At 46.5% G+C, this 20,779-nt stretch overlaps 1 protein-coding gene across 3 annotated transcripts in view; it reads right to left on the reverse strand.

Annotated features, from left to right (window-relative positions):
* Window positions 1–20,779, reverse strand: part of FHIP1A (FHF complex subunit HOOK interacting protein 1A) — a 250,330-nt gene that overhangs the window by 3,824 nt on the left and 225,727 nt on the right. For all 3 annotated transcript variants that reach the window (XM_025922080.2, XM_086704108.1, XM_086704109.1), the window contains 4 exons: window positions 14,620–14,810; window positions 10,565–11,710; window positions 3,602–3,780; window positions 3,104–3,242 (listed from right to left, as the gene is read on the reverse strand). In XM_025922080.2, the coding sequence (XP_025777865.1) occupies window positions 3,104–3,242; window positions 3,602–3,780; window positions 10,565–11,710; window positions 14,620–14,810 (1,655 nt within the window). The remainder of the gene's footprint in view (window positions 1–3,103; window positions 3,243–3,601; window positions 3,781–10,564; window positions 11,711–14,619; window positions 14,811–20,779) is intronic.

Raw genomic sequence — 20,779 nt, forward strand, 5'->3', positions numbered from 1 at the left:
AAGGCAGCAGCAGGAGCGTGCCCAGTGAGGGAGACCTAAGATTTGCAGGGAAACCCTCCCAGCAGGCTGTGCTGTTAGCACGGGAGTGGCCTCTCAGAGTGTCACAAAGCTCCATCAAGCTCTCAGTTCAAAAGCAAGGAGAACCAAGTTATGGTTCCTACCTGGCAACTAGCTTATCATATAACGTCTCTGTTTCCTTTTCTGTAAAATGGAAATACCACCCACCTGACCTCCCTCCCTCCCAGAACTCATGATCAGTGAAAGGACTCTGAAGATAACTAACTACAAGCAAATACAACCTCTGTGGTTTGGAAAGTATTTGAGGGGAAGTGGCTGATCCCAGAGATCAACAGTCTCAAGGATGACAAAGTGACAGCTGGCATAGGAAGTCTGTCCCTATTTGAAGCCATTAGTGAGGAGGCTCGTTTTTTTGTTTTATTTTTTTTTAATGTTCTAATTTATATTTGAGAGGGAGAGAAAGTGCAAATGGGGGAGGGGCAGAAAGAGAGGGAGACATAGAATCCGAAGAAGGATCCAGGCTCTGAGCTGTCAGCACAGAGCCCAACACGGGGCTCGACCCACGAACTGTGAGATCATGACCTGGGCCAAAGTCAGACACTTAATGGCTGAGCCACCCAGGCACCCCTTTGGCTCGTTTTTTACAGGGCTGTCAGGAGGCCAAGGGAGTAGAGCACCTGCATGATGGGGGAACTCGCTGCAGGCACCCAAGTTCCACCCATCATCAGAGGACTCAGCAAGCACACACAAGCACCTAAAGAAAAAGGCAGGGAAGAAGAGAAGTATAAATAAATGTCAGAATTGGGTGTGGTTTTCTGAAATGCTGCCCTGGGTCTGAAAAGCTGCAACAGAGGGCTTTCAAGACTAATACTGGCAAGATTTAAAAGTCAGGTGAGAAATCTGTTACAAGCTCCTCCCACCCACCACGTCCACAGTGCTAGACAAAGTACACAGCTCACAAACATGGAAAACCCCAGTGTCTGGCCCATTACCATGACGCTCGAGCTCCTGGATTCAACTCATTTAGAGGCAATCGCATCACACTCAATGCTTTGGTGGTCAGCTTTGTGCAAGGGGACAGACACCTTTCTCATTCTGTGAGAAAGTTTAGAGACTTTTTAAGTTGAGAGGAGAGTGTCACTTTGCCAATATGAAAGAAGTTGGAAAGTTTACCTGAACAATTCTGTTAAAGGAAAAGTCTTCTTCCCCGAGAGAAGCTTCTCACAAGTCAAAGCCCCCTGAACATTACAGACCTTAGAAAGCATCAATTATGGCTCATTTGACAACTGTATGTGGTGAGAACAAGTTCCCCTGGGCACATACCTGGCATCCACAGCCAAGAAACAGTCTGAAGCCAGGACATAGGACAAGGTGTGAGTGAACCCCGCCACTCCCCACCCCACCACCCCTCACCTGGAGTGTGTGGGTCAAGGAAAGCCTAGGAAGCCAGTCAGCGTCTGTGCCCTGGGCTCCACACACTGGGCAAGACAGGCTCAGGCACCTGAGCCTCATGACCCTGGCGGACTACTCCAGGCACCTAATTTCGGCTGCCTTATACGAAAATGAAGCCAGTAGTATCCTTCTTGCCCACTGCACCGTGCTATCTGAAAACAAGATTGCCTCAGAAAGCACGTTACAAATTGAAAACTACAAATGAAGACCAAGCATGGAGTGTAATGTAAGAAGAGGCATGCCACCTTCCATCTACAGATTGTAAACATGCCCACAATTCTTCTAGCCCTTGCCATGGAGAGGTGGAAGTTTGGCTCCATTCTTGAACCTGGGCCGGCCCCATGACTTGCGTTGCCCAACAGAATGTAGCAGAATTGACCTTGTTTGGGTCCCGAGACAGAGCCTCAAAAGATTTTGTACAATCCTGCTCTCGTTCTTGCAAACCTACCGCCATGATGTTGACGAGCCGGGGCGAACCCTCTGGATGATGAGTAATACAGACCCCCACCCCACCATCCCCATCACCCCAGCCGGAAACCACCCATATGAGTGAGGCCATCCCAGACATCCAGCCACCCGCTGACGGCCACACATAAGCAAGTCCAGCCAAAATCAGCCGAGGCTGGCCCAGATCAGAAAACCCGGGCAACCACACAGACTCGTGAGCACTCATAAATGACTTTCTCTTAAACCACTGAGTTGCTGCAGTGGTTTGTTACTGAACAAAAGCTAATGCTCACAGGGTGAGCTACAGAGGTGTGCTCCGGGTTCGGGAGGAACACAACTAACAGACCAGTAGTCCAGGAGCTAGGAGAGGCCACGCAGGCCCACAGCCCACCTTTCCACAGAGACGTGGGGGCTACTCCCCCTCCGTGAATGGCCCGGCCCAGCTTGGACTACTCTTCTCTAGGGCCAAAGCTTGGAGCCTGCCCCCTCATCTCCCAGTGGCACAGGCCCACCTGTCTTTCAAAGTCTGCCTTGCAGTGCCCTGAAGGCTCTTCACAGTCAGAGCTCTACAGCCAAAAGGACTTGAGATAGAAAACAAATTCTTCATTTAAAAATCAAGGAACAGGAGGCTCAGTGAGGCCCAGTGACCAAGAGGAAATAGCTACACAGAGACAAGGTCAAGCCATCAGAGTTCTGGGATCTTTTCAGCTCCCTTCTCCCAGTCCAAATGAATAGTTTTTACCTTCCAGAGCCCTAAAGCACATTTATTTGGGGCCTGAGAGTCTCTGAAAACATAATAAAGAGAACAGATGCCCTCCTCAGGGCAGGACTGGCCAAAAAAATGGTTCAGGGTGTGCACATAATGCCTCTTTCTGGCCCACACACGCCAAGTTATTTATTTTAGCCAAGCAACAACACGCAGCACTCCTCCCTGACCACTGTCGGGGAGGCAAGCAAATGTCCTACTAAGTCCTCCCAGCCGGGAGCAGGCCAGGTGCAAGCAGGGGAGACTTTTCTTTAGGTTTCAGAACGCGAAGAGGCGGCTCTCCCCTGTTGGGGAAAATGATGATGTATTTAGATGCTTTTAAGGCCCAGGAGCCAGCACAGCATCTGTGAGCCCAAGTCAGGAGGCTGGGGAAACGGAAGAACAGTTGGAGGAGAGACACAGAGGAGACACCTGACTTACCTTTGGTTAGTGACTCAGGGGTCATGTCAGACATGTCCACTCGGAAGAGCAGGTATTGCTGGGCTTGTATGAGGAGCCCCGGGAAGTCTCTCTCCACAGAAGCAAACTGCTCAATCTTGTTTTTCACAGACGCAAGGACCTGTCAAAAGCGACATTAATGATGTTAATGCTTCACAATGGAATCCCACCCTCAGTTATCGATACATCTTTCCGGTACAGCCCTCGCTGCCGGAACTTTTATGATATCAGGCATTTGCTTGTTTTTAACTGCCTGGGTGTTCTTGGTAGGGCGCCCTCGAAACATCAAGCTAAATGAAGCTTTGCAGTTTGTCTAGAATAATCCACACAACTGGTGTCATAGGACGGGGAAGGAGAGCAAATGAATTAGAACCGAGGGATTTTAGAAAACCAACAAAATAACAGAGGAAAGGAGAGAAGCAGCCCTCTCCTTAGCACCCATAAAATCAACAGGTATGGATATGGGCTCAGCTAACGAACCTGATAGAGGGAGCGGACACTTGGCTGGAAGACCATGTTGGTGTTGAGCAGAAAGGAGCGCAGGAGAGGCTGCGGGTAGCTGGCTAGCTGAGTGATGATCCCGATAAGCAGCAAATTAACATGTAGAGAGTTCTCCAGCATGTTCTCCAGCTTTGACAGGACCACGCTGATGAATGGGCCTGCAGGAAGAGCACAAAGCGTCAGGGCTGGCTCGGCACAGATGACATCTTTCCTTGACAACTCAGGAGGCACTGGGGCCACCGCTCCCAAACCGCGGGTCCGCCAGGTGCAGGTCAAATACAGAAACAGCAAATTGAGCCAGATCTTCTCCTGCCTCAAAGCAGAACATGAAGCAAACCACCACCACCAGGAGGAAGCAGGGATACGTGCATGGGAGCTGGTATTTTGACTCTATGAGCAGTTTTGATGCTTTGAAAATTATCACAGACCTTGAAAAAAGTCAGAGGAAGCATAATTTTAAAGATACACTTCGGGGCACTTGGGTCCAACTTCAGCTCAGGTCATGATCTCATGGTTCGTGAGTTTGAGCCCTGCGTCGGGCTCGCTGCGGTCAGTGCAGAGCCTGCTTCAGATCCTTTGTCCCCCCCTCCTCTCTCTGCCCCCTCCCCTGCTCAAGCTTTCTCTCTTTCAAAAATAAACAAACATTAAAAAAAATTAAAATACGGGCTCTGTGCTGACCGCTTAGAGCCTGGAGCCTGTTTCAGATTCTGTGTCTCCCTCTCTCTCTGACCCTCCCCCGTTCATGCTCTGTCTCTCTCTGTCTCAAAAATAAATAAACGGTAAAAAAAATTTTTTAAAAAATTAAAATATACTCCATAACGTTGCCGTATTTCCAGAACTGCCAGAGCTCAAAACCATGATATTCAATCACCTCATGAAGACGCATACTGTAGGGCTTCACACAAACATCAGAAACCAGCAAAAGTTTTAGTAACAAAAAAACTTTTGTGCCAGTAAAGAATAGCAAACACACAAACTATGTTTGCCAAGTAGCAACATGTGAACAGGGATTGTCTATCCACAAGAAGCACCCAGAGAAAGATCCCGTCTTGTGAAATATCACCATGTGGAAGAATCGGAAGAAGAGAAAAACCAGGGGTGAATGAGGCCTGGGCTGTAATTTTAATGGCATTGGGCAGCTGGGTAACAATACTTTAATCTTCAGGTGGAGCAGGCGAGGGAGGGAGAAGTGGGACTCAATTTGGGGAGGTATAGTTTGAGGTGTCATAGGTTCCTCAAGAAAGAAAATCTATACGACTGCAAAAGTAGTTCATAAATAATTAGGTAAAAGGAGGCTTTGACTAATTTGGATCGTGAGAAAATTAATGTGCTTTATGTGGGAATTCATTGAAGACAGGGAAAATCAAAAAAATTAATCTGGCATTAATAAAATTACTTGAAGACATTTTCCATTTTTACCATAAAAGCGGTCCATTAAGCAAAATGAATGAGAATTCTGCATTTCCCCCAGTGGAGCTATTGATGATGCCTCTAAACCACGGCATCTTTATAACAAAAGCACATCACCCTTGATGAATAAACCTGCCTTACGAAGATTTCACCAACATTAATACGAGTTTAACAAAAACATACTTTACCACAAGATGCTTTATTCAGAAGCCTTGGTGGTGTAAGACAGTAAAACCCTTTGCAAGAAAAGAGAAGCCATCTGTGAGAATTGGGAACACCAAACCTAAACCCTTTACCCCTGGATGATGGCAATATTCCTGTCGCTGGGGTTGCAGAGGATGTTTCTACTGGGGCCTCAAACAGAAAGGCACTACCCCCTCATGTATTTAGATGAGCCTCAACTTCCCCATCTCTGGGATGGACAGAGCTCCTCACTTTCCACAACACAGCCGTTCAATGAACTCTCTGAGTAGAGAGCCTTCGCAGAGGCCCTGCTCACAAAACACAACTGGGAGTGTGCCAAACACATTCAGAAACTGGATGAGAATCCCACTTTGAAAGCACCTTAAAGAGGCTTCATCAAAAACCCTGGAAACGTCACTAGTAACTCTTCTGGAGGCATCACAACCCAATTCAAGCTTTTCAGGTAGAGGTACAAGGTGAAGGCTGCTGCCCTCATCTTCCCCGACTCCCGGCCAGGTCTTCCCTTTCTTCCCCTCCCACCCCCTCCCCTGCTGCCCTGCAGTCCCTGGCTCAGCATCTATTTTCCTCCAGAGGAAGCCAAGACAGGTGAATCCAGTCCCTTGAGGTAGATAGAATCCCCTATAAACAAACACATGTCCTTAATGAGAGTCCAACCCTGCCCTCCCATGGCCCGAGACTGTACTTTGCCCGTGTAGCCATCCAATGCACATGAGATGTGCCGACCTTGCAGGTGCCCAGGGCAGAGCAGGTACAGTCTACCGCTACTACAGGGGAGGGAAACAGACCAGCCCCCTGTGGAGAGCAAGTGGCATCACCATCTCTGTTCTGAATGACAGAACGTTAGGTCAAGACCAGCAACTGTCATAATCCACTAATGACATTAATTACAACTTCTTAGGCATGTGCAAAAAGAAACATCCATGAAACCCTTTCAAATTCCTCTTTTATTCTTAGTTGATTTCTAGCACTTAAAAAAAAAACTGCTTGGCAACAAACGGTTGCTAGGGGAAACTCTTAAGCAGCTGAAAATCAGAAAAAACTCAGCTACAATTTAGAAAGCCACAGGTGTGTGTGCGGGGTGGGGTGGACAGTGTGTTTTTTCTTCCTCTCTTCTTCTAGGAGGACAGGCAAACTCCCCACCCAGCAAATACTAATTTCTCAGAATAACAAGCAACGTGTCATTCACGTCTCTCCCCTCTCATGTGCCCTCTTCCCCTGCCCCCACCTACCCGCCCGCTCCTCCTCTTTTCTCTAACTCCAAGAATGGAGCGGCCATCAATTCCGTGCCTCGGCTCTGCTGGTCCCATGCTGGAAATACATCCTGAATGTGGGCCTTCACTGCCGTCTCTCTGCCAGCTCTGCCTGAGGTCTGAGTCCCATGGTTGCTTGTCTTGACTCCAGCAATGGTCTTTCTATTTTAGTAGAGATTTAAATGATTTTTTTTTTTTTTTTTTTTAGTTTTCTTCAAACAGTACAGAACTATAAAATAAAGAATAGCCTTCGTCCCTGGAGGCAACCCCTGTTAACAGATTAGAGCGTGTTCTTCCAGAAATGTATATATACATACATAATAGAATATATGTATATTCTATATATATTCTATATATGTATAGAATATATAGATAGATAGATATAGATATATAGATATAAATATATATAGAGAGTATATATATATAGAATATATATATTCTATATATATATTCTATATATATCTATAGAATATATATAGATATATATAGATATATATAAATATATATATAGAGAGAGAATATATATATAGAATATATATAGAATGTATATATTCTATATATATTCTATATATTATATATAGAATATAATAATACATATATAATAGAATAATAACTGAATTATTATTTAAAACATTTACTAGTCACTATGTGCCAGGCAGTGTTCTAAGTGTTCCACACTTTTCATGTATCAACTTACTTAAATATTCTACAGGAGCCTACGAAGTTGGTTATTTATCCCCATTGAACGATGAGGCAGAACACTAAGTGTACGTGGCCAATAAATGAAAAGTCACGACTGTAATCCAGCCCATCTGTTTCCAGTGCTGCTTCTTTTCACCAACAAACTGCCTTGCCTCTGCCCGCGCACACGTGTGTGTGTGTGTGTGTGTGTGTGTGTGTGTGTGTGTGTATCCTGGTTCTTTTTTTTTTTTTTTTTTTTTGATCAAATGATGACATCTTCCACACCCTGTCCTGCACCTTGCTTTTCCATCGAACACTCTACCCTAGAGACTGTCCCATAGCAGCACATACAGAGCAGTCGCATTCAGCACAAGGCTGCAAGCTAGTCAGTCACCATGGGTACTACACTCGTAAAACAGTCTCCTACTAGTGGACATTTGGGTTGTTTCCAGTCTTTTTCTATTATAAACAACACCTCAACAGACATCCTTGTAAATACATCTTGGCACATACGTGTGAATACAGACTCGTGAGACGTTCCCAGGAACAGAACTCAGAGCAGGAGTGCATTCTGAATTCTGCCACAGTGACAGCAGGCTCCCACCTGCTCTCTCTCTCCCTAGTACTCTAGGCTGGCCTTTCGAACACAGACCCAGTCACATCACTTGCCAACTCAAACGCTTCCAGGGTTTCTTCAGTGCCAGCAGCGCAAGGTCCCTGTTCCTCAGCTTGGCCCAAAGACCCCCTCCCCATAAGGTGGCACCAACCAAGCTTTCTGGCTTCCGCTCTCAGACACTTCACTGTCTCACAGGAACCACGCTCTGTCACACCTGTGCCTGCGCTGTCAGGCTCCTTTGTCTTCTGCCTGCTGTTTCCTCTTCCCCAGACGATCATTCTGAGCCACTTTTACCTGAGAGCTTCTCTCCGCTGTTTGTACCCCTCTTCTGTGAAGTCTTTCCCACTCCCCCCCCACCACTGGGCTCCCCTAAGACGTGTGACACACAATCACTAATAATGCACTTCTTTGGAGCGCCTGGGTGACTCAGTTGGTTAAGTGTCTGAGTCTTAATTTTGGCTCAAGTCATGATCCCAGGGTCGTGGGATCAAGCCCCACATTGGGCCCTACTCTGACAGCATGGAGCCTGCTTGGGATTCTCTCTCCCTCTCTCTCTACCCCTCCCCCCCCAACTCTGTGAGTCTCTTTCTCTCTCAAAATAAACAAATAAACTTAAGAAAATAATGCTTTTCTCACTGAGTACAATTCTTTCTTGATCTCTCCTCTGAAAGTCTGTGAATCCCTTCAGTTTTCTGTCCTAGTATCTGGCACAGAACCTGCCAAATATTAGGAGATCAATACAAGACTGCTGAATGCACAAATAGAGTTAATTAGATAAATGAAATGGAATGCTTTGATCGTCCTGAGAAGCAAATTCATTTCGGTGGAAATCAGGATTCCACGGAGAGACAGAAGTTACGCTTACTGCTACACAACACACTCAGGAGTTTGGAAACTACAAAGTTTATATACGTGGAAAGAGAAAAGATGTTTCCTGAAGCTGTGTACAAATTTCAAAGGAGGAAAAAAGCAAAGTTTTGGTTAAAATTACCTATATGTATCAAAAAAACTCACAACATTTTGTTGGTTCTCAGGTGTATCCTATGCAAAACACTGATGTTATTTGATAAAGTGTTGTATTCTCTTTTTCTTCTTGCCCTAAGCTATACTTTGTTTCTGCAATTTACATATTTCCCAGGGACGAAGCTCTTTCACAAGAAAGCCAGCGTTCTGTTCTAAAGAGCAACCCTCATTAGCCCTGGGTGGCTCTCACACCCCCAAGAGCTCTGCAAAGTGGGGATTTCCAGCTGGGCCAGAGTAAATGGGGCAGGCCCCAGGCAAAATTCCGGTTTGTGGTAGGTTACTTCTGCCCCCCTTCACGCAGCCAGGGCCCTCCGCTCCCCACCCCACCCCCAGCCCCCTCCCCTTATCACCTGGGCAAACTGAGATTATCTAATCCTTCTTACTTCTGAGGGACTGACTGATTGAATTTTAATTAAAACCCATTCACACTGAAATGTTATCTCCACGAGAACCTCAAGCCTTTTAATTGTGGAATTAAAAGCTCTCTCCCTCTTTAAATAAATCTTCAGGCCTCAGTAAATAGATGAATAAATACAGGAGGAGGCTGGAAGAGCCACTTGAAATCACAGGAAGCCTACCAGACTGGGCCGGAAGATAATATGATCTCATCTATTTGGGGTGATCCAAGGAGGTGGAGCACGGCCGGTCCCACCAAGCTGCTCCCCGCCAGCCAGAGAAAGGCAAGCCTCAGCCAAGGCTGCCGGGGGCTGCCCGTAAGAGTGATAACAACACACACGCCCCGCCCCGGGGTTCCCATTCAGTCCTCACAGGAGAAAGGGGAGGGTTTAGGATCTCAGAGCTGGAAGTGCTACAGCCAGGAATCCCCCACAGGCCTGACTCTAACGTTGCTGTGGGTCCCTCTGCGGAGTCAGCCCCTAAAGGGGGGGATCTCTCCCGGTTACCTAGACACTGCTCAGGGGTCCCACACCAGCCTTCCCTGAGTTTGATGAGCCCCCTGGGCCAGTTCCCCCCGCACCCCAATTTGCAGATTCAGATATTACTGGCTAATATTTAATGATGTTTTCTATCATAACTCCTCACCCCAATCCACGCGTCTGATATCCTAACCTATCCCTTGGGCTCTTACTCGGTTCCTACCTGTTGTTAGGGGTATATGCTGGAACACACCCATTCGTTGGCAGAGTTACAGGTTTATGGGGGTCCACTCTACTTATTTTTGGGTAAAGATTTTGCAATTACCTGAAATGAGCTCCGGGGCAAAGGCATACCTAGCTCCAATGGCCTCTGACGTGTGTATACAGCTGTCTTTATTCAGCAGCTATTCTGAGCACCTGCCCTGTGCTCTGTTCTCTGTTCAGGTGCTGGGAAAGAGCAGAGAAAATCCAACACCTGTGCCTTCGCGGAGCCTATGATTCTAGTGGGGGAAACCGTACCTTTTTTCTATACAAAAACACATGCCATGGAGAAAAATTAGTAGACTAAGGGAAATGAGGCTATCAAATACGGAGACTGGATTTTTTGTGTGGTTTCATCAGTCCTAGTATTTTATCAAACACATATCAAGGGAAGCAGTTATCCAGCTGTGAAATGCATCCTCTGATTGGCTGGGGTCCAAAAAAGACCGCTAGAATGACAAGGTAACATGAAACCATCTCTCTGTGCTCTTCACAAATCCACTTTCCCCCCTCTGTTAGGTAAAGTGGCAATGCCCCTTGCCTCCACCTACCGTACTTCCTCGTCACAATATGTCCAAGTACTTACAAAAGCAGAAATCAGAAAGCGAGCGAAGATCATCACCTGTGAACGGGGTGCTCTGAGTCCTCACGGGAGGCTGACTGGCAAAGGCAGTCTCATCTCTCACCCCAAACGGGGACGGCGCGGCGTCGATGGTGGGAGCGTCTGCTATAAAAGAATCAAAGTCGTCCTCCTCTTCCAGGGCCTTCTCCCCGGCCTCCTCCTCTTCGTCCTCCTTTTCTCCTTTGCTCTCTTCTTCGTTCCCCTCTTGCTCTCCCTTGAGATGCAAGACAGCAGGCGAGGGGAAATTCTCTTCTGTCAAGCCCTCAGGGCCCGAATCCAGTTCTTTAATGATTTGGTCATACTGGGCGATGAAATCTTCACCCCCTCGGTTAATGACCGTCGGCTTTGAATCGTGTTCGGCCTCGGAGATGGGAGACGCTAACTCCGGGCTCGGTTGCGGGGCTATTTCCAGCTCCTCTTCTTGTTTCGGTCCCTTGGACGCATTTGGAAACAGGTCTAAATTGTCCCTACCGTGTTCCTCCTCTGAATCCGTGCCTGACGGAGGGCTGGGCAGGGGGCCGTTGTTCAGGGCGGGACCCTGAACCTCAGTCTGGGCTTGGCTTGCAGGGCTGGCGGTTTCCGCCTGTACCTTCCTAGTGTCCTCAGAGTCCTTCTCGGCACACAGCCGGTACACCATCACATCATCCTGGAAGTCGGACTCTTCGATGTAGGACCCTTTGAAGAGCAGGATGGCGTTCTTCTTCATCTCCTGGATGTGTCTGGGGGGGTCGACTGGTGCCGGCGGGCCCGAATTCTCCAGATCATCATAAGGCCCGGGGGAGCCCACGTCCGCCCCTGAGGAGATGCCGGTGTCATAGCTGTCATCCCACTCCAGCTCCGTGTGGCTCTTCTCCTTTCCTGGAGGCAGCGGAGAGCCCGTCTTCCTGGGGAGTTGCTGCGGGAGCCTGAACACAGGATAGAGGGAGCCGATGGCGCTGTCCTCCGTCAGACTCTGGACAAACGTCTCCGGGTCAGGGGAGTCTCCGTCGTACAGGGCGGACCAGACTCGGCAGTCCCTCATGCAGCGGAGGATGTTGGTGTGGGCCTCCCACAGGTACTGCAGGTAGCTGATGTCCAGGGCTTTGCCGTACTCCACGATGCAGGCCGACGGAGACGACACCTGGGGCACTGGCTGCTCCACGGCCCCTGCCACGGGAGGCAGAAACGAGTCAGAACGAGCCCCCTGCTTACACGTACAACAGGTGGGGAGACAAAGGTAGTGGACACAGATGTGACTCATTTGGCTGCTAAGATTTTGTGCCGCCAGCTACTTTAGTTCTAATTAACTTCTGAGTAAAAAAAATGGTTAGATTTTAAGAAGGAAAGCTAAGAACAGAATGTCTTCATAGAAGTTATAGAATCATAGAGGAGACCTAGAACTCCACCATTTCTTTTTTTTTTTTAAGTTTATTTTATTTATTTTGAGAGAGAGCAGAGGAGGGGTAGAGAGAGGGAGAGAGAGAGAATCCCAAGAAGGCTCCACACTGTCAGTGCAGAGCCTGATGCGGGGCTCAGTCCCACAAACCGTGAGATCATGACCTGAGCCAAAATCAAGAATCTGACGCTTAACCGACTGAGCCACCCAGGTGCCCCAGAACTCTACCATTTCTTTTCTTCTTCTTTTTTTTTTTTTAATGTTTATTTATTTTTGAGAGACAGAGAGACAGAGCATGAGTGGAGGAGGGGCAGAGAGACAGGGAGACGCAGAATCTGAAACAGGCTCCAGGCTCCAAGGTGTCAGCACAGAGCCCGATGAACTCTACCATTTCTTAAATGGAGAACTTACATGGCAGGTGCTTTTTCAACACTACCCCTCCCAACAGCCCTATATGGCAGATATCATTTTCTCCATTTACAGGCAAAGAAACTGAGGCTCAGAGACAAAAGATCACCCAACTAGTCAGGGACAGAGCACAACTCAAGCACAAGCTGTCTCACGTCAACCCCCGTTCATACTTTGTTCGATGCCACACCTTTGCAAGCTTCCTGTCCCTTCATTATCTAAATCTCTACCAGGCCAGACCAGAATTATGAATTGCATTACCTGTCTACCCACCCACCTACGCCACTGTTCATCCATTAGGGCACTCCACTGTAAGGCGATCCCAGAGTGGGAGAGTGGAAATAATGTGGAATTTGGAATCAGAGGACCCATCAGCTGTGTAGCCTTGAACAAGTCAACTCCTCTGAGTATGTTTCTTCCTGGGTAAAATGGAAATACTACTTTCTTCAAAGGATTAAATGTGAATACAGGGAAAGAATGTGGCAAGTTGTAGCCATTCGACAATCGCTTGTTTAATTTAAATTTTGAATTATGCAGCAAGGTCAGCCCCAGAATCATTCTTGAAACAACTTTCTTAGTAAATAAAAAAAGACATCAGCTGTCAAATATGTTCTAAAAAATGACTATTGGTAGGAAAATAGAAGATATCTGGAATAGTTTACCTAATAGGAAAATACATTTAAAATAACTTGTACTGCCAAGTAAATTATTAATTTCCATGATCACTGTATCTTTATTTAAAGACCAAGAATACAACCACCTTAATTTGTAACAATTACATCTACACCAAACACCCTGATATTTTCCTGGTCAAGTAGCCCAGCTCTTAGAGAAAATATACTTTATCTAACAGGATGGTGCCTGGATAGACAGGATGATATTGTTTGGGGGGATATCAGAATACACACTGGAAATACCGGGGTCAGTACCAGGGTTGGACTCTTTCCTAGCGGTCACAGGAAAGGCAGAACGTTCCCGAACTGAAATAGCCTTCTGGCCACCGAAGATGAACAAATGCCCCCTTGTTTCAGCTGCCTGCCAGAGGGCCAAGGTTGATATAGGTGACCATTTAAATTTTACCTGTGCAGGGCCTGGGTGACTCACAGTCAACCGAGCATTGACTCTTGATTTCAGCTCAGGTCATGATCCCAGGTCCTGGGATGGAGCCCCACGTGGGGCTCTACGCTGAGGGTGGAGCCTGCTTACGAGTCTCTCTCCCTCTGCCCCTCCCTGCTGCTTGCACACTCCGTGTCTCTCAATAAAAAAATAAATTTTACTTGTACAAGATCAACTGCAACTGGCAAATAGCACGAGTACTATAACTCCTATTAAAACAAACAAACAACAACAAAACAAAACCAGAGTATTTATTTAAAAACAAATAAAACCCTCGGAGTTACCTGGGTGACTCAGTCAGTGAAGCATCTGACTCTGCGACTCTTGATTTTGGCTGAGGTGATGATCTCATGATTCCTGGGATCAAGCTTTTCCCCACACTCCTCGGCTCCCACCCCGTGCTGTCAGCATGGACCCTGCTTGGGATTGATTCTCTCTCTCTCTCTCTCTCTCTCTGCCCATCCCCCACCTGAGTGAATACTCTCTTCTCTATCAAAATAAATAAATAAACTCAAAAAAAACCCCAAAAAAACCTAAGTAGGTCAACGAAATGAATCAGATATTGTTGCCACATCACAAATTTCAAGCTTTATGATGATATATTATTGGCAGGCAAGCACGCACAAAGGGTCATCTTACAAATTAGAATAAGGACTAATTCTATCTTAGCTACAACCATCTCCACATCTCTACCCCCATTTTGTTTAAAAAGACATGGTGGCACATATTTTCATATATGTACTCTGAGGATGCCACTAAAGCCTGGTCAAAATAAAGGTCTGGTGGGTGGTGCCTGGGCGGCTCAGTTGGTTAAGCATCCAACTTCGGCTCAGGTCATGGCCTCGTGGTTCGTGAGTTTGAGCCCCACATCGGGCTCTGTGCTGACAGCTCGGAGCATGGAGCCTGCTTCGGATTCTGTGTGTCTCTCTCTCTGCCCCTCCCCAGCTCTGTCTGTCTGTCTCTCTCTCTAAAATAAATAAACATTTAAAAAAATTTTATAAGAGGAAGCAGAAAAGACCCTCCCCGAGTCATTCATAAATGAAATGGGGCTCACTGCATTATTCCCTGTCTACCCAAAGAGACACATATCCATTGGAGGAATGGCATCTGGCATCCTTTTTGTTTAAAGATTATTCACTAGGCGAGTTCCTTTTACCTGAACTATCATGCGTACACTTTGACCAGAGAATATAGTCCCTCTCCTGGTTCCCAAGAGTCAGGGTGATCCCGCTGGAGCAGCAGACGGGGGTCAGGGCGAGCAGCTTGGCCGCAGAAACAGAGTAACAGTCTCTCTCCTTCACGGCCCACCTCTGACTCAGCATCATGTGGTTGCAAGGGATCAGATACCTGTAACGACAACACGGCTGCATTCAGTGTCTGCCACATCCACTCCCATCGGGACTCGTCATGGCCCGAGGTGGACGCATGATGCATCCTCTCCCCACTCTCGAGCCAGCCATCCTACCAGCCCCGGGGCTCACTCGCTTGCGTAAAACCTGCGGAGGGCTTCCTTCTTCTGGCAGAACCACCCCCTTGCAGAGGGCCCTCCCGCTGCAACCTTCACGAACTGCCTCCTCTCTCACCGGGTCCGCTATCGCTCTGCCTCCATGTCTGCACCCACGGTAACCCTCACTAGGAATGTGCTCCCCGTTCCCTGCCTCACCGATGTCTTGTCATCCTGCAAGGTCCAGCTTCAGTGTCACCCTCTCTGGGAAGGCTTCCAGGGCTTCCTGCTCCAAGACAGAGCTACTCCCGCCCTCCACTACACTCACCGCCCTCTCCTAAAGCACGGGTACCTAGACTCACAATTATTTCAGCGTCTCAGAACACTCGGACACTCAGTACAACGTGCTACCAGAGCAGGGGCCTTCTTTAACAGTGTGGTTTCATAGTCCCAGAAACTCTGGCTCGTAGTGGATGCCGAATGACCGCAGCCGCACGAAAAGGCAAAGACCCACTCCACAGTGCAAACCCCCTCTCGTACTCTCGTGGTTGACCCTGAGAAAATATGGCGGCGAAAGGTATTCTGGTCACCAGTTCCAACATGGGAGCTGGGGACAGGGAGAAGGGGTGTCCCAACACCAACAAGCCAGCAAGGCTCTAGGCACCAGCAAGGTGTCCTTCAATTCAACTCAATTCTGACCGTATCTACCTGGAGATAGCATCCACAGGTGAAGGGTTCAGTCTTACATGACTGTCGCCCACGTACACACACTTCAGATGACCATCGCAGGCCAAGGTTATCACCTGTGCTTCTGACCAACCTGCTATAAATGGGAGGTTCCAACAACCTCCTTGGATATCAAATAATACGCTGCAGTGGCTCACCGAACTCAGAACAACATTTTACTTCCTGGATCACCAGTTTATTACAAAAGGATATAACTGGGGAACAGTCAGATGGTGGAGATGCATAGGGCAGGGTGTGGGGGAAGGGCGCAGACCTTCCATGCTCTCTCCAAGGGTATTGATCTCCCCACATCTCTGTGTGTTCAACAACCTGGAAGGTTTCTGAACCCGGTCCTTTTGGATTTTTATGGAGGCTCTATTACAGAGACACGGTTGATTAAGTCACTGGCTGTTGGTGACTGATTTAACCCGGGAGGTCAGGGGAGTAGGACCAAGGTTGTAAGTAACCGTCTAATCACATGGTTGGGTCTCCTGGCAACCAGCCTCCATCCCCAGGTTTGGGTCATGGAGTGGCCTTATCAACATAACAAACACATCTTTGTTCTTCTCAGCATGTAGGAAATTCCAAGGGTTTTAGGAGGTCTGTGCCAGACACAGGACAGGACAGGGACCAAATATGTATTTCTTTTATAAATCACAACTTCACAGTGGCCAAGGCCTCACCAAGGAACACTAGGCCCCACTGCACACAAAATGCTTTCCGTGGGTGATCAAAAATACCTGAGTATCACTATGAACCTAGAGATAAGAAAATCTGGGCAATCAGTTCTGACACTCTGGGAGCACATCCACGGGCTTCACAGGTGGAATAAAGTTTATTTAAATGGTTGACACTCTTAACGGGGGGGGGGGGGGGCAATAATACTGTTCCTTTAAACAAAGACGGAAAAAAACGGGATGGAGGCAGCATTCCAGAGCCAGAGCCAAGTGTCACTCGTACACAGGGGCCAATTCCCGAAGACCTGAGCCATGATCTTCAATAAACCAGAATGTTTTTGTTTCTGTTTTTTGCTTTTGAGAAAGAGACAGTACAGAAGAAAACAAGCTATGATGAAGGATTCGGTGAAAAAGATAGAAGTACAACTTTCAGGGTGTGTCTGGAGGCCTGAGAACAACTAAGCTGTGTCTCCCACTTCCTGTTGATCCAAATGAGGAAGGTACGTTTACATCAATGACTGACCAACGGCAAGAGCCTGAGTCAAGGAGGAAAAAAGACTGAATTCTTTTCATGGTGCTTTACATGAAAGATCTTAATAACTTTCACAGTGTGAAACAAGTTTGCCACTTAGCCCTCCCATTCCCAAAAGAACCACCACACCATTCTTCAAGTACTCTGCCAGAGGCTCCTAGTCTCTTCTCCCCCACACCCACGGGCATATAATCCACACACTCCTGAAGCCTAAACTTGGAATCACTGAGATCCAGACATTCCCCGCAGGTCTGATGTGGTGGCATCGACTTTCATAAATTCGAGTGTATGAATATCAAAGGTCATAAAAACAAAAAGGAAAGAGAGGAGGACAATATGGGCAAGGTGACAGGTCTGTTCTAATTCTTGGCCCAGCTCTGGGGTCTTGATCCGAGCACTAGCGGAGAAGAAACAGAAGTTGTAGGTTGAGGCACCAGGATGGCTCAGTCAGTTAAGCTTCTGACTTCATCTCAGGTCATCATCTCACAGTTTGTGAGTTCGAGCCCTGTGTCAGGCTCTGTGCTGACAGCTCAGAGCCTGGAGCCTGCTTCGTATTTCCTCTGTCTCTCTCTCTCTCTCTCTCTCTCTCTCTGTGTCTCTCTGTCTCTCTCAAAAATAAACAAACATTTTAAAAAAGAAGCTGTAGGTAGCAAAATGAAGGAGGTCTTTTCACAAGGATCTCTGTGAGCAGAGATGCTTTGGTGACAGACAATGATGCAGAGGAGAGAGGCTTTCTCCCACTTGTCTACACAGGGAGCACAGCTCTGTCCCTCTGTCTACAGGGCACAGCTCTGACCCTGAGGGCACAAGGGAAGGCAGTGCTGGGCCAGCACCTCAGCACCTCTGCGCTCTCAGGTGGGGACCAGACAGGGGCAGAGGGAGACGGCACCAACCAAAGGGGCCTCACCAGGCACTGCTGTGGCAACTATGGTGGTGGACACACTTGCTTGTGACCATGGGTTAAGACCCCTCCCTAAGGCCAAGTTCTTAGTTGACAGGTGAAGGCCAGAAGACCCAGGAAAACATCGTGTGGTTGTTGAGATGGACTGTTCTCATCTCACTGGCTGGTGAGGCCTAGGGAAACTCATATCACATAGGATTTATTATCTCCTTATTTTGATCATTAATTATTTAAGAAAGAAACTGCTTCAATGCTTTGATACACTGCAGGAACTTGATGACTGCTTACAGCTCCAACCAAGCATATTTCATGATTTAAGTTGATATACATAGATTTCTGCTCTTTGTTTGAAGTATTTTTTAGAAATGGAACAGTGGATCAAACCTAATAAAGCTATTTATCAAATATCACCAGTGGGTAGCTGGAAATTATATTAGAATAAAGAGTAATTGGGAATTTGCAACTTTGCAAACACATATTTTCAGCAGAAACTAAGAATTTTCTTCTGAGTAAATCAAATAAACAGATTCCCTATAGGCTGAAGCAGAGGTTTTATCAAATCGAAAAGGGGGGGGGGGCTGGGTGGCTCAGTCAGTGAAGTGTCTGACTCCCGATTTCAGCTCAGGCCATGATCTCACAGGACATGAGTCTGAGCTCTGCTTTGGGCTCTGTGCTGACAGCCCAGAGCCTGCTTGGGATTCTCTCTCTCTCCCTCTCTCTCTGCCCCTCCCCGCTGTGCGTTCTCAAAATAAAGAAAGTTAAAAAAAAAATTGGAAATGGGGAGTGAGTTCACATAAATAACCCCTCCCTCGTATTCACAGTGCTTCCACAGCACCTCTGAAATGAAGGATCATCCCAGAGGGAAGAGTGGGAAAACCATGCGTTGACCCTGTCTTCCCATCCCTTACAGGGAAAGATTAGGAACAGAATGAATGTCAGAAGCTGCCCTAATGTCAAATATCAAAATGAAGTGGCTGTCGATAAGAGAAAAATCACTCCAGAATTTGTCCTCAAACCATCTTTTCATTTATACTACACATACTTTGTCTGGAGGCTTTTATTTAAATTCAAAAGCAGTAAAAATAACCAGAAACTAAGAAATATCTGATTTTAGAGATCCAGATTACTCAAAGCCGTCCTACGACACAGCAGGGGGAAAAAATGATATCGTCCATATTGTCCTCTCTTTTTTTCGTTATTTCCCCAACCCTTCGCACCCCTTGGCCCACTGTCCCTCTCCCTGGCTCTCACTCATTGAAGTGAAGCATCGTTGCGTCTGAAACAGTTCAGTGACAGCCAATCAATAACAAAGCGCACACATTGCCTACTGCTACACTGACAACACGAGCGAAACAAAGCAGTACAATGAAGTAGGTAAGGTGTTTCTATGAGATGACAAGAACCTCAATAACGCACCGAGAGGCAAAAATCTACAAAGCAACATCAGTAAATTTCAAAAAGATTGTTTTCCAAAGACATTCTGACTGTACTTTTCCTAGCCATCTTCCCCTAGGCTGGCTTGCCTTTTTTTTCCCCTTGCTCTCCTCCAGACACCTAGCTCCCATGCAGGATGGAAATGTTCCTGAAGTGGACACACAGCAATGCACTTTGCTCTCCGAGCAAAACATCCTCTAACTGAACACAAGAGGCAACGCAATTCAAGAACCTGACGATGGACCAGCACTTCCGGAAAAATATTCAGAAACGGCATTCAGGGTAGTAAGCAATTAAATTTTGCCTAAACTGGCAAGTGCCAGGAATATGGGGGTGATCTGTCACCTCACTGCTTATCAGCATTTCCTGCCTGCCTCTGGCCTATTCTATGTCACATCCATGCAGGCGGACAGTTTCTCCTTGGTTTTCTGCTCACTAAAATAGCCTCTCTTTTGGAGGTACCTTATTTCAAGTTATGGCTCCTGATTATTATGCTAACCATAAGAAATATATCACTTATGAATGGATTATCACTTTGCAATATCAGTATTTAGTAGTATTTGGATTGCAACAAAAATGGACATATAGTTATTATTTATCACATAACAAATAAGTTCAATTCAGTGGACTCACATAATCTCGACTGCTCTACTGCCTCTCAGCCCCACACGTTTATCATGTGCGTTCGAACCACTATAGCGGCAATAACAAAAAGGACAGATTATAAATCTGGGTTTTATGTCCCTGAAGATAAAGTTTAAATGACTAGAAGAATAAGGATTTTGCATTGTCTTTGCTTTTGTACAGATTCTAAATCAGAAAAGACAACGTTTTCATTAGTTTAGGATGTATTTTCCAGGAAATTCTCCTCCCTTCAATTTGTGTAGTATGTTACAGCGTTTCAAAAACACTTTTCAGATAGCCCCACACTTGATTCTCCCAAACATCTTAGTATGAGCTAGAAATTCCAAAAATAGAATAGGTCAAGTCAGCAGTTCACTCTCCTTCTAATGGGATCTGTTACACTTTATCAATTTAACCACCGTCATTCACAGCCTTGTTTTCATAATTTTAATCTCTTTACCTCTTTCTGCTGCAAATGTAGTAACTTCTTCCATTCTATCTCCTAGTTCACTAATTCTTTCTCTCTTAATCTGTGCCCCACATGCTATTTACCCAAACCCCTGATTTTTCATTGTAATAATTACAGCTTTTACTTCTAAGAGTTCTGACTGGTTCTTGAAATCTGTCTCTCATTTTTGCATGATCACAAAAACACCATTTCTTTAACAGAAAATAACAAGTGTTGGCAAGGATGTGGAGAAACTGGAGCCCTCGTGCGCTGTTGGTGGGCATGTAAAATGGTGCAGTTATTATGCAAAACAGTAAAAAACTTAAAATAGAGTTACCATGTGATCCAGCCATCCCACTTCTGGGTATATCACCCACAAGAATTGAAAGCAGGGTGTTGAAGAGAGGTATATGTACTCCTATGCTCCTAGAAGCATTATTCACAACAGCCAAAAAGCAGAAGCAACCCAAAACGTCCATCACCAGACATATGGAGAAACACAATGTGGTATATATAAACAGTGGGATATT

The sequence above is a fragment of the Puma concolor genome, chromosome B1 (assembly GCF_028749965.1).
Source record: "Puma concolor isolate L17-30 chromosome B1, mPumCon1.1.hap2, whole genome shotgun sequence".
In the NCBI taxonomy this organism is placed as follows: domain Eukaryota; kingdom Metazoa; phylum Chordata; class Mammalia; order Carnivora; family Felidae; genus Puma; species Puma concolor.